Source organism: Xiphophorus hellerii, chromosome 17 (genome assembly GCF_003331165.1).
Source record: "Xiphophorus hellerii strain 12219 chromosome 17, Xiphophorus_hellerii-4.1, whole genome shotgun sequence".
NCBI classification, from domain to species: Eukaryota; Metazoa; Chordata; class Actinopteri; order Cyprinodontiformes; family Poeciliidae; genus Xiphophorus; species Xiphophorus hellerii.
Window position 1 is genome coordinate 17,249,264 of NC_045688.1, and position 12,073 is coordinate 17,261,336.

The 12,073-nt window shown below is 42.5% G+C and overlaps 1 protein-coding gene across 6 annotated transcripts in view; it reads right to left on the reverse strand.

The window, feature by feature from the left end:
• Positions 1-12,073, reverse strand: part of LOC116736808 (sushi domain-containing protein 3) — a 41,800-nt gene that overhangs the window by 2,125 nt on the left and 27,602 nt on the right. For 4 of the 6 annotated variants that reach the window (XM_032589594.1, XM_032589596.1, XM_032589595.1 and 1 more), the window contains exons 3-5: positions 826-1,017; positions 521-674; positions 262-447 (exon numbers count right to left, since the gene is read on the reverse strand). In XM_032589594.1, coding sequence (XP_032445485.1) covers positions 262-447; positions 521-674; positions 826-1,017 — 532 coding nt within the window. Of the gene's footprint in view, positions 1-261; positions 448-520; positions 675-825; positions 1,018-11,163; positions 12,004-12,073 lie in introns of those variants that run through there. The other 2 variants (XM_032589592.1, XM_032589590.1) reach the window with 2 other exon arrangements.

A 12,073-nucleotide genomic window follows, 5' to 3' on the forward strand; every position in this document is an offset into this window, starting at 1 on the left:
TGATTTTTTCCCCCCCTAAATAATCTTTTGGCACACATGACTTGTTTTAGAGAGATGACAGTATGTAAGAAACAGTTTTTGTATTTACTGAGGTTATGTTTGTCTAAAACTAAAATGTATTGAGTGTAAGTGCGACAACAAGGTAGTGTATGATAAAGTAGTTTATCATACACTATGTTCAGGTGTAGAAAATCTTGAGTTTGGATATTATTTTATGTAAACTTTACAATCATTTTGACTTGGTTTGTAAAGATGGTTTACCGTTGGTATCCTCTGTTCTCGTATCCATTGAGGCCTCCTGTCAGGTAAAGGGGACTGTCGGGTGCCAGTCGGGGGTCCATCCTTTGGGACAGGTGGAAAATCTTTGGTGGAGGGAAGGCTTCCCACTCTCCCTCTTCCGTCTCCAGCCAGCATTCACTGCGGCGGCCTGATCTCTTCTCTCTGCGTCTGACCAAGACAAAGGTCTTTCAGCTAACTAGAGAACAACCAACATGTCTCTCAGCCAAACGTCCAAGCCCACCTGCTCCGGCAGTCTTTCTTGGCACGGTCCCGGCTAGATCGCTCCTGCAGGCAGCAGACGAGGAAGGACAAGGACATGGCGAAAATGACGATGCCACTCACAACTGAAGCCAACACAGCCACTCTCAGTCCACGGTCCTCTGGTCTGGGGATCGCTGTTATAGGATAAAGCATGCTTATAATAACACTTCCGATCATTTGTTTTCCATCTGGACTGGACTGACTTCAAGGCTGAGCCATGAGATAATGACGTTGGCCATTAATAACACAGTATACATAAACCCATTAAAAGGTGGATCTATGCACCTTCGCAGACGGGTAGGTAGTTGCTCCACTGCGCTTTGCCATTTTTGACATGGCAGGAGATTTTGTCGCTGCCGACCAGCTGGTATCCCTCTCTGCACCAGAAGGCCAGCACACTGCCCACCGACATGCCTGTTCCTCTCTCCACGTAGAAGGAGCCCCGACGAGGTGGCAGGACGGGGACACAGGACATACCTGATTGAAAGGGAAACAAAGACGAAGCATTATCATGTGGACCCTTGTTTTTATTTTTACGCTGTAAAGCGGATGGGACAGCTAGCGCCATCAAGGTATACCAGGTATTGCTGTAAAATGGGTAATAATGATTTCCTCCACCGTTCTTGCGGTTGGAAGTCATTATGACAAGATGTCAAAGAAAGTATGGGCGTTTTAAAACTGGGTTATGATGTATTAGTGCTTGGACTTGGTGTTTCATCTATGTATATATTACGATCATTTATTGGTTATTTCTTTAGTTTATCCCTTGTGTCAGTTTAGTCTCATTGCGTTTGAGATTTGTTTCTTTTGGCTAGTGTATCTTTCGGTTTACTGTTCAGTTCAGGTTTCTTTATCCCTTTTAGTTCTCTTTGTTGTTGTTGTTTTTCCCTTCACCTCATCCCACTATTACCCTTCCCAGCTGTTAATCACTTCCTCATTTACCTCCATCACCCTCTTTCCCCAACTGCATCCACTCACCTGTCATTAACTGTCCTAGTTCCTTTCTCATTTCCACAACTTCCTCTTTTGAAAATATGTAAGATTTCTATAAAATTATAGTGGATATACACACATTACTGAGGATCTATGCAAGTTGTAGATACCGCCTCTCGCCCAATGACTGCTGGATGGACAAATGGACGAACTGATGAGTAGATTGAAATCCATTTTTGATGCCGACCCAGCCTGCGTAGCAATATTGCATTACGATTTTGCAAAGCTCGAATTTACATAATTCACGTCATATTCATACTGTAAAAACAAGTAATAAATTGTATCATAAATAAGGAAGTTTTGTGCAGATTGTAAATGTTCTAATGGCTTTTTCGTGTTTCCAGATGTCGCTATAATGAGTAATAGCCAGAGGGGAGCAGGATTCCGCTCTATGACTTACTGTGTCAGCATGAATGTAATCTGTGGGTGTGTGTGCGTGTGTGTGTGTGGGCCTATGTCATCCCACTGTAAGACCCTGTGAACATGCAGGCTGCTCTCTGCTGATTAGGAGTGACAGATGGGAGGATTTCTGCAATGCTAGAGACAGCCAGAGAGACGATCCCGTGATCTTGTGCAAAGATGATGGCGGTCATGTCAAAGCACACACACCAGACACGTGCATATAGGGATACAGGATAGAGCACTGGGAAAAAATGAGCAGGCTGTTAGTTTTTTTTTGTGTTTTTTTTTAAATGGATTTGTTTCTGTTCCCTTGCATATTTCTTATTTCATTTTCCTTGCTCCTGTTTAGATCACCCAACCAATTTTACCATCAGACAAAGATAGCCGGAGTAAATACAAAATGCAGATTCATTATCATGAGAAAAAAAGTTGTTCAAGCGAACCTGGCCCCCAAAAAAGTAATTGCCTCCTCAAAATAATAGCTGGCTGCGCCGCCGCTTGCAAGAACAATCTGCCATTGAGGATTTGCGATACCTTGAAGTGAGTCTTTTTCTTCTTTGTGGAAGAATTTTGGCCCAGTCTTCTTAGCAGAATTGCTTTGAACGCATTCACTTCGGAGATTTCTAGGCGTAAATGTCCTGCTTCTGGTCACCATGTCAACTTGCCAATTCGTCAATTCAAACCACCATCTTGGAAAGACCCACATCTTTCTATGCCGTCAATAAAAATCTCATGAAATCTGAGGAACCTTATTAGTCTGGAGTAGTTTCCAAATTCAGTATTGATTCTCAGTGTTTGGGTCACCTAGAAGTTTTTTGTTTATGTGTTTTGTCCTACTAGAATTTGTAGATGGTCGCTAAGCAAACCGTCGCATTCTGGACTCTTCCTAACCTGTGTCTCTGGGATAACACACGGTATGAAATGCCATTACTGACTGTCGTGAACCATGAAGACAATGTCTGCCAAATCCTCATTTAACTCTGGTTTTAGTGATTTCATTGGGGATTATCAATCATTTTTGCATCAAATTCGACCAGGGTCTTTAGCCTACATCCAGTATCTGGGACAGAACCTTTTAGGACTGATGATTTTGAAGTGTTTGCAGCATTACATGGTGTAACAAGTAACAAACAGTAACAGAGTTAACTAGGGAACAGAACGCCTAGAAGTCCAGAGCCAGAAACTGGCGAGGCAGATAAAGCGGAGCGGAGTTGAAAAATGTAAACTTGTAGAATGACTCTCCACACTTTGATTTTTCAGTCACAAAATATCATTACTTCAGTAGGAATTGGGTGTGCTTTGTAGGTCTGTGCGTCACCTCCATAATTCCTGCTGCTGAAAACAGACTAGGATTGTCTTTCATGTGTTTGACGTATCTAAAATCTGCCCAAAAGGATAAAAATGACCGAAATTTGCATCTGAATGAGATCAGGATATTAAACTGAAAGGAGGTGACATGCATCCGAGTAAATTATCGTTCCACTTTTCGGCAAACGGGGAGCTCATGTATTGCTTATCTGACTGTGCAGTGAATCCCCATTTATTGTTACTGTTTTGGGATTTTATTTAAGTCCACCACCAGATTGTTGCATCAACCAAAGAATACAGCAAACGGATCATTTAGTCACTGTAGAAATAAAAAGAAGCAAATCTTAAACGATACGGGGGTGCTTAGTGTTTTTTGTTGCTTTGCCTTGATCTATTTTTATTAAAAAGTAACATGACAGAGTGCTGTTTTGTCATGACTGCAAAGAGGACACATAAAACAAATTGTCTCATGCCACATGTTTAAGTCACACAAGTTAAAAAAAACAACCTAAAGCTGTTGGCATACAACAGTAGACAATCGATTGCGTTGTGTTGTGTTCTCCAACCACTCAAAGCAATGCTAGCCACATTCAAGAACTGATTCCCACGTTCATATACGCACTGCTGGCAACTTGGACTTCGTCTATACTTAGTGGGGGAAAGGCTGGAATTTTCTTTGTCACGTATTTACAGCCATCTCAAAGTTTGTTATAAATTTGATGAGTGCTACTCTCATATTGTGCCTTATGGTTAGGGTAGGGTCAGAGTAACACACACCCTATGGAAGACAGAAAGAGTTGGACCGTTGCCTGATGCAGTAACTCAGTGTAGGAAACTGCTCTTTTGCGTTACAAATGACTACAGTTGCTGTAGAAATCCTCAGAGCTTGAGGTGGACAAGATAGCTCCGGGCAATCGATTCTGGAGATCTCTCCTCAGGCTGAAGACTCATCTAGGGTCTACAAGTGGAGAAATGTGGGGGATTTTGGTGAAAAAATACTCTTGTCACATCTTTGAGGTCTAGGTGTCACTTTTATTTTTAAGGTTTAGTTGGCTCTAGTGGCCTTTATGTGGAAGTAGTTTGACAGGAAACAGGGTAATGAGAGAGGGGGAAGACATGCGGGCCGGGAATTGAACCTGCGACCACCGCCACGAGGACAAAAGCCTCAATACGTGGGTCGTGCTTTGCCCCTGTGCCACCACAGCACCCCAGGTGTCACTTTTGAAGAATGCTTGTTCTGAATAGTGCGTGCACACTTGGATCAGTGGTGTGGAATTCAAAATGACCTACTGTGAATGGGTACGCTGCTTTCCCGTTGAGTTACTGTGTTGACATTTTAATGTTCCATGAGTACATTTTATGTACTGTGCAAATTATTATCACCCATAATAATATTGGGTAATTATTATGCAAAATAACCCCACAGTAAGTGATGTCCTCAGTCTCACTTTCAATTTCCAGCATCCAGAAGCGAGTGACTGTCAAAACAGTCAGTGGCAATCGAGCTTCTATGGCGCTCATCTTGTTCCTGCTACAGCCTCAAATGCAATGTAACAAAAAGTGATGTGGGAGACTTCTTTTTTTGCAACATCATCATTCCTACTTCATTAAAACAAAAGGGAAAAAAGCAGTAGAGTGAGACGCGTATACAGGCTGTAGGTGGAAAAGCACTAAAAATAATTTGTGTTTAGATTAAGAAAAACAACATAATTAATCACATAAATTAGAACATTCCCAATTCCATACCTTAGTGGCCAGAGAAAGGTACAAAATCTCCCTGTGGGTTGAAGCTACTGGTGGGGAGCAGCAGTAATAAAAACTAAAACTCATGCCAATATTATTTAAAGAACGTTTCCTTCACACCAATTTGTGTGTCCATGACAAAAGCAAGTGGTTGAAATCAGCTCAAGCATCGTGTGTGTGTGTGTGTGTGTGTTGACTTAGCTCTTTGCTCTATTTGCCTAATCCTCTTGCTTCACTAATGCAACTCCGACACATCCGACCCCGGCAACCCGGTAGTGCCAACCAAACATTCACGTTGCTGCGTTCTTCTTCATGACTATCCCCACTTGTCTCTGTGAGGAGAGTCACTTGGACTAGTATGTGATTAAATAAAGATTAGACCTTGTTCCCACAAACTTTTCACAGATAAACCCGGAGAACCTGATTTTTATTTTATTTTATTTATTTATTTTTTGCCACATTTTGCCGAGCTGCTACCAATAACTTTTACAAACATTAATGGGATTTTAGAAGGCAAGCTAACAGAGTGGTGGAGGGAAATCATACTTTTCCCAAATCTCTTGGTGTGCAGGTCTTTTCACTCTGATACTCCTAAATAAAACTCAGAGCAACCGACTCCAACTCCAATTTGTTTGCTTAGAAAATCTGGTTAATTTGGGGGGGTTTGAATCCGTAATCTAACTCTGATTTGCCTACAAATCTAAGTCTCAATAAGGTTGAAATGAACTCTGGTGTGATTTGAATACACGTGACTGAAAGTGGGAAAGCAGGAAGCAAGCGAAAGCACAGGGCATTCTGGGTAAACGCAAACACACAAAACAAACGTGCGAGTCTAGCGCTAGCGAGAGAAATGCTAGCTTTGGTCTTTTACCAAAGAGAAAAGAGAAACCCTACAACTAATAACATCTGGTTGTAGGATTTCAGTGTCAGTTTACTGTTTAACATTTTGTGAACTCTGTGTCTTCTTCAGAGGCTTCTGTGTCGTTTCTTTCAACACAAAAAAGAAACAGCGCCACCACAGGCGAGGAGGGGAACAGGTTGCCTAGAGGGTTTGTGTGCTTCTGCAAAACGGGGGCTTAAGGTGTTTGAAAACAAATCCATGTCACACTTTTTATTGATGAAAATGTTTGTATTGCAAGTATAATTTCTATTCTACTTTCCAATTACGCACCACGTTGTACTGGACTATCAGAAATCAAACATGCACTGCATTCTGCGGTTGCAACCTGCTAAAATGTAGAAAAGTTCAAGCTGTACTTTTGCGACGTACTACAGAATATTCCATTCTTCTTCGTGGTTCAACCTGAACACATTTATACCAATTTAAAGTCTAAAAACACGTGGCTTCTTCCATCACATGCATTCTGAAAAACCTTTATTCCCTCCTTCTCTGACTCACAACTCAAAAGACTTCTAGAAATGTCTCGAAGTTGGACATGACAGATCTGAAACACTCCAAATAAACAATGCACCAAAATACAAATAATCTGAGTCAGCCTTTACCAGATGCTGAAAGTTGGACCTGAAGCTAATGAATGATGGCATTCGTGGCTGACGGCCGACGTGCCCCTTCCACGTGTCCCTTCCTCAGCTTTTGTTTTCCCTCTGCTCCAGATGCTCTCTTGTGTGATCTGACCTCAAACATCATTCCTCTGTGTCCTCCCCATCCGCATATCTATTTCGGTTGCCACTCGCTGACGCGCTGTACCACAACTGATTACCTAATCCCCTCAGCTCTGTCTCTGCTTGCGTAGTAGATGTCCCCCAAGCAAACACATGAAGCCCTGGGTATGTTGCCTACAACCTCTGGAGTTTTCATTTACGAACATGAAGTCAGTACCATTTAGACACACCATGTACGTCTTACGTTAGCATTCTTTCATACACAGAGGCACGAAGGTACTTTCTCTCTCCATTAACTAACAGCTTTAGCTTCAACTGACAGAAGATAATCTGCCCAGGTAAATAGGGCACAAGCTAAAAAGCCTACGTCACTGTTGCAGCAGACAGTGTAAAGTGACCTGGAGCTTTTAATTAGTGTAACCAGGGGGACTATGGGCCAGGTTCACCCAGGAAAACCTCTAAGGTTATATTTTGCAAGCAAACCAAAGTCCCCTCTAGTCCAGGACTTGATAACAGAGTGTGTGTTCCACGGGTGTGGCTTTAACCTGTTCTTCTCCAGTCAACCCGGGCCAGATTTGTCTCCATCCTGCGCAGTTCCTCCCCCATTTTTTGGAACCACCTCAGGGGTGGCACAAGCCGAACCAAGCCGGGTACTGCATACAAGCCATTTGATTGGCAGCAGACTGCATTCGTTGATTGGCCCGTGGATTTACGTTAACACCTCAACCACCATTTTCAGCGAGACCATACTGGCGAAAAGTTGAGCTGCAAGTTGACTATTCCGTGGTCGAACTTTGAGGTCCAAACGTTTTCGTCAATTGTGGCGGAAGAGCACATACAGCGTCAACTGGACTTGGAAAACCCGCAACGATCAAATATTCTGAGAGACTTCGGAGGAACTAGTGTAAACTAGCCAGGAATGTCAACTACAGTACAGCTCCTCCTCGTTCTTGGCCCACCCACGTTCCCACATTCCAGCCCATGTTTCCACCCATATTCACATCCACATAGTGAGGAACCTACCTCCAAAGTGCCCATCTCCAAAAACATTAATATTAATCTCCATGGCAACTACTAATTTGTGGAAACGTAACTGCAATGTTGACAAGACTCATACGCCAGCGCTTATTTCACATGCCCAATTAGACACGACCATCTTGTTTCCAGCCAGTGATTAGCCTTCATCGCAGTTGCAGACGGAAATGCTTACTCGTTGGCTTGTGAATTAATTTTTAACAGATCAGTCAAAAAAAATGCATCAGGAAAAGGGGGGAAAAAAACATATTCAAGTTGCAGGAGAAGCAAAACAGTAATGGTCTCCCTGGTTAAATAATAAACTTATAGTGAATATTAAAGGCATTTTTTGTTTCAGTTTCATTAGCTTTTTGCTGCCACACTTGTAGAACGAAGATTCCACTTTAACAGAACCTGCCTGACAAAATATAAAGTAGAATAAAAGATGTGTTTTTGGACACATTATGGCCCCAAAACAAAGTCATTGATATCAATCTGTCTTCAAAGGGTTCCAAAGCCATTTCTAAGGTTTTGGAAACGCACTGAAAACCTTGATCTACCAATGGAAAACTCACGGAACATTGTTGAACTGACTAAATCGACTTTTACTGCACTAATAGACCAACCTTTAAAGTTTCACTTAAAATGTCATACAAGGTGACATTGCTGGCATGGTGGTAGAGTGAGACCCACATGTTCAGAGGCTATTAGTCCATGAACCAGCTATCTGGGGTTAGATTGCTAACCTTAACACGTTGCTGCCTGTTTCCTGTCTGAATATCATGAATAAAAATCAATGTTTCCATGTAACAGAAACATGGATTGAGGGTTGATGCAATAATTGTGGCAAATGTGTCTTATACAGTCCATCAACCTGAACTGTGGCATGTTAGTATACAACTTTCTACGCAAGTTTAACCGTGCCACATCTTTACCTTCCTGGCTCCTGCAATTCATTTAATTTCTCGCTGCCTCACCAAAGTGAGGAGGGGCAAGGCTCATTTCAGTCCCTCACTAAGTGTCTTTGTTCAGGAGCCACTTTTAAACTGTGGGAAGGTAATAACGAAGCAGAGTCACTGCCAACGGCTATATTGGATTGACAGACAGCAGACAGAGGGACGTCTTTGTCCGAAGCTCTCCAAGCCGGCGGGGACCTGAAGTGACGCCAGTGTGAGCTGCTGACATAAATACCTCCGGCACTGTTGGGGCATTTACATATGTGTGTTTATGTCCGAAGAAATTCTACCCGCCATTCAGGCCGGCAGAAATCCCAACGCTGTCGTTTAAAGGGGGTAGGAAAGTTGGATTTTTTTCTTTTTCTTTTTTTGCTGTAAAGGTTATTTATAGGGATGAGAAATTGCTACCAACTTAAAAACTCACAATTCAGTAAACTTGTCACCACAGATCACAAGTTCTGGACTAGAGGCCACTAACTAAACCCTACTTATGATTCTTGTTGGAAAAAATCCTGATCCTGCAGGGTTTGCCAGTTTTGCAAACCCTACAGGATCAGGATTTCTCCTGTCAAAGAGACTGTATTGGCTGCTGCAGCTTCCTGTCTAAGTAACATCGCCTGCTCTGTGGTGTGCCAGAGGATATTGCTGTAAATTTTCCACATCTCTCAGAGGCTCGACAACCCTTTAAGCTGCCACAGTTGAAAAATCCTTTCCAGATTATGAGCGTTTCCGGTTGGGACATGGACAAAGGAAAACCTGTCCATCCATGCTTTCGGTTCATCCATAGGGTAATTAGCTTTGTATAACTTCACAATTTAAGCTTATGGTTAAAGTTCAGTTACAACGCCTACAAAAAAGTATTTCACCCCCGTGGATGTTTTACCCTTTTGTTGCCTTTACAAATCAACCAGGATTAACAAAATTGGGCTTTTTTTTAAATAAAAATAACTCAAGTATCATAGCGAAAACTGATTTCTACAACAATATGGCAACTAAAAACATAACATCTAACATAAAATAAGGGGTTGCATAAACAGTCACCCCCTTTAAAGTGACTGACCTAATTTGACAGAGGTCCAACTAACTGGTGCTAGTCTCAAGATGAGCAGAGTGGAAATCATTTGAGTGCAGTGAGCAGGGCCGGATTTAGGAGGATGGGGCCCCTGGGCTGGAGTCAGGATGGGGGCCCCTGGGCTAGAGTCAAAAAAAAAATATATATATATATATATATATATATATATATATATATATATTGTATGTGTTTTGTTTTAGAGGATGAGCAGAAAATGACCGAACAGTAAGTTTTGACAACTTACAACTTTAATAAGCCAGTTGTCACAAACTACAAACAACTCTGAACTCTTTTCTAGAAAGACTAAACCACATGTTGGGGTTGAAACTAGAATATGATGCTTGCATCACAAAATAAAATCACTGAATAGTTATTGTTGCCTGGACTTCAACACAAACTATAAAACAGATTGAGTGCAAGAAAGTGCAATGCTCAAATATACTTTTACAAAGCAAAGCGAGTAAAACAATATTTCTACAAATATCTCCAGCATTTACAAGTCCATATAAGTACAAGTGGAATATATCAAAACTCAAACTTTTTCTTTGGTTTTAAAGTTCTTGGTAAATAGTGGAGGAAATAAATGTCAAAAAAGTGCTTCTCTGCCAGTCAGACAGAACATGGATATAAACAATATCTTCTGGAAAAAAGAGATCAGGCATACTGTAGTTTTCAGAGAATATCCTGACCCAGGTAAGTCCAAAGTGCTGCCCTCTGAAGGATTTTTTACAGCCCCCGGTTCTCAATAAAAGCAGATGAACAATTTTCATCTTCTAGACCAAGGTTTTTACAGAGAACATCTTGAAAAACACGAAGAACAAAATACAGATTTCCATTTATTAATGACACTTTTGCATTCAACTTCTCTGTAGGAACTCGAACCACAAACACGACCTACATTTACTGAAACGCAAACCAAATAAGAAAACAATACTCAACCCTGAAAAGTTTGAAACTTTGCCATTTTTACTTCACTCACTATTTCTGATAGAACACGATCACCCATCAGCTGAATAAATTCCTCACATGTTTGGGAAGAAAGATGTGAGGGTTTCCCTGAACCTGCATTTCCATATTTCTCTATGTGAGACTTCAGAAAAGGATCAAACTCGCTGATTAACTCCAGTATTCCCAGATAATTCCCATTATCAGTTCTTCCAAATTTGTCACTGGCTCCTCTCAGAGCCAGTCCCCTCTCTGCTAAAAACTTGACAACAGACACAACTCTTCTCAACCCTTCAGTCCAATATGAACACTCAGATTCAAATTGTTTCTGCAGTTCTGTGTCTATCCTCCCGCTGGCTGCTGCAAGTGAAACATATGTCAGCGTTGCTTTTCTATGATGTTCGCTGTTTTCATGCTCTCTCATGCGTTCAGTTGCGTGCTTCCAGTCACTGAAACCAGTCTCAAAGTTTGACTGAGTATTAGCATTGCTGAAAATGCGGCATGCAAAACAAAACGCAGCTCCGGTGGATGGAGAGTAGAGCAGCCACGGTCTTTCGATGTACTCACCATTTAACATCTTGCGTTTAAAGTGAGATTTGGAGAAGTGACGCTTTTGATGCTTGTCCACCCGTCCTGATGCTCGAAAGCCAACATTCATATTTTGACAGCTCTCCGGTCCTCGCTCAGCCCAGTAAGCTCGCACGGACTCGTCAATTTCCCCCCAATGCGCCGGATCGGTACTGGACGGATCCACAGTCGTCTTTCCATCTGCGGAAGAAGATCCCGCTTCCACCGACTCTGACTCCACAGACGCCAGTCCAGCCACCGACTCAGTCACGGTTAAAGGTTCTGGCTGGATCTTAGTGCCGGTGTTAGCATAGCTAAGGGTTCGAGTAGCGGGGGATGATGATGTTTCTGCTCCATCTCCGCTAACAGGTTGAAAAAAGCCTGTCAGTTTAGGCATTTTGTTTGGCGCGATGCTCTTTTTCTTTTCTCTTCCTTCTTTTCTGCGCTCCGCTGTCATATTTTCTGTTGTCCGCCATTGTAAACTAATATTCCCTTGACGCTCCTCCTCCCCAATGCGTAAGATGCGTCAAAAGTGGACCAATAACAAGCAAGCATTCAAGATGGACGTTTGCCAGAACAAATTGGAACATTTTTTATCGGTGCTGTCGAAATCATCGTAGTCATTGATTAAATTCTGACACTATCCATTCACAAAAATATAAAACATCCTTCGGGGCCCCCGAAATGCCGGGGCCCCGGGCTGCAGCCCCGGTAAGCCCCTGCTAAAATCCGGCCCAGCCGACAGGACTCGCTATGAAGCCCTGGAGGTCAGCCTGGAGACCAACGGGACTTGCCACGAACCCCTGGAGGCAGGCTGCGAGACCGACAGGACTCGCTATGAAGCCCTGGAGGCAGGTCGCGAGACCAACAGGACTCGCTACTAATCCCTGAGGTCAGCCCGGAAACCAAC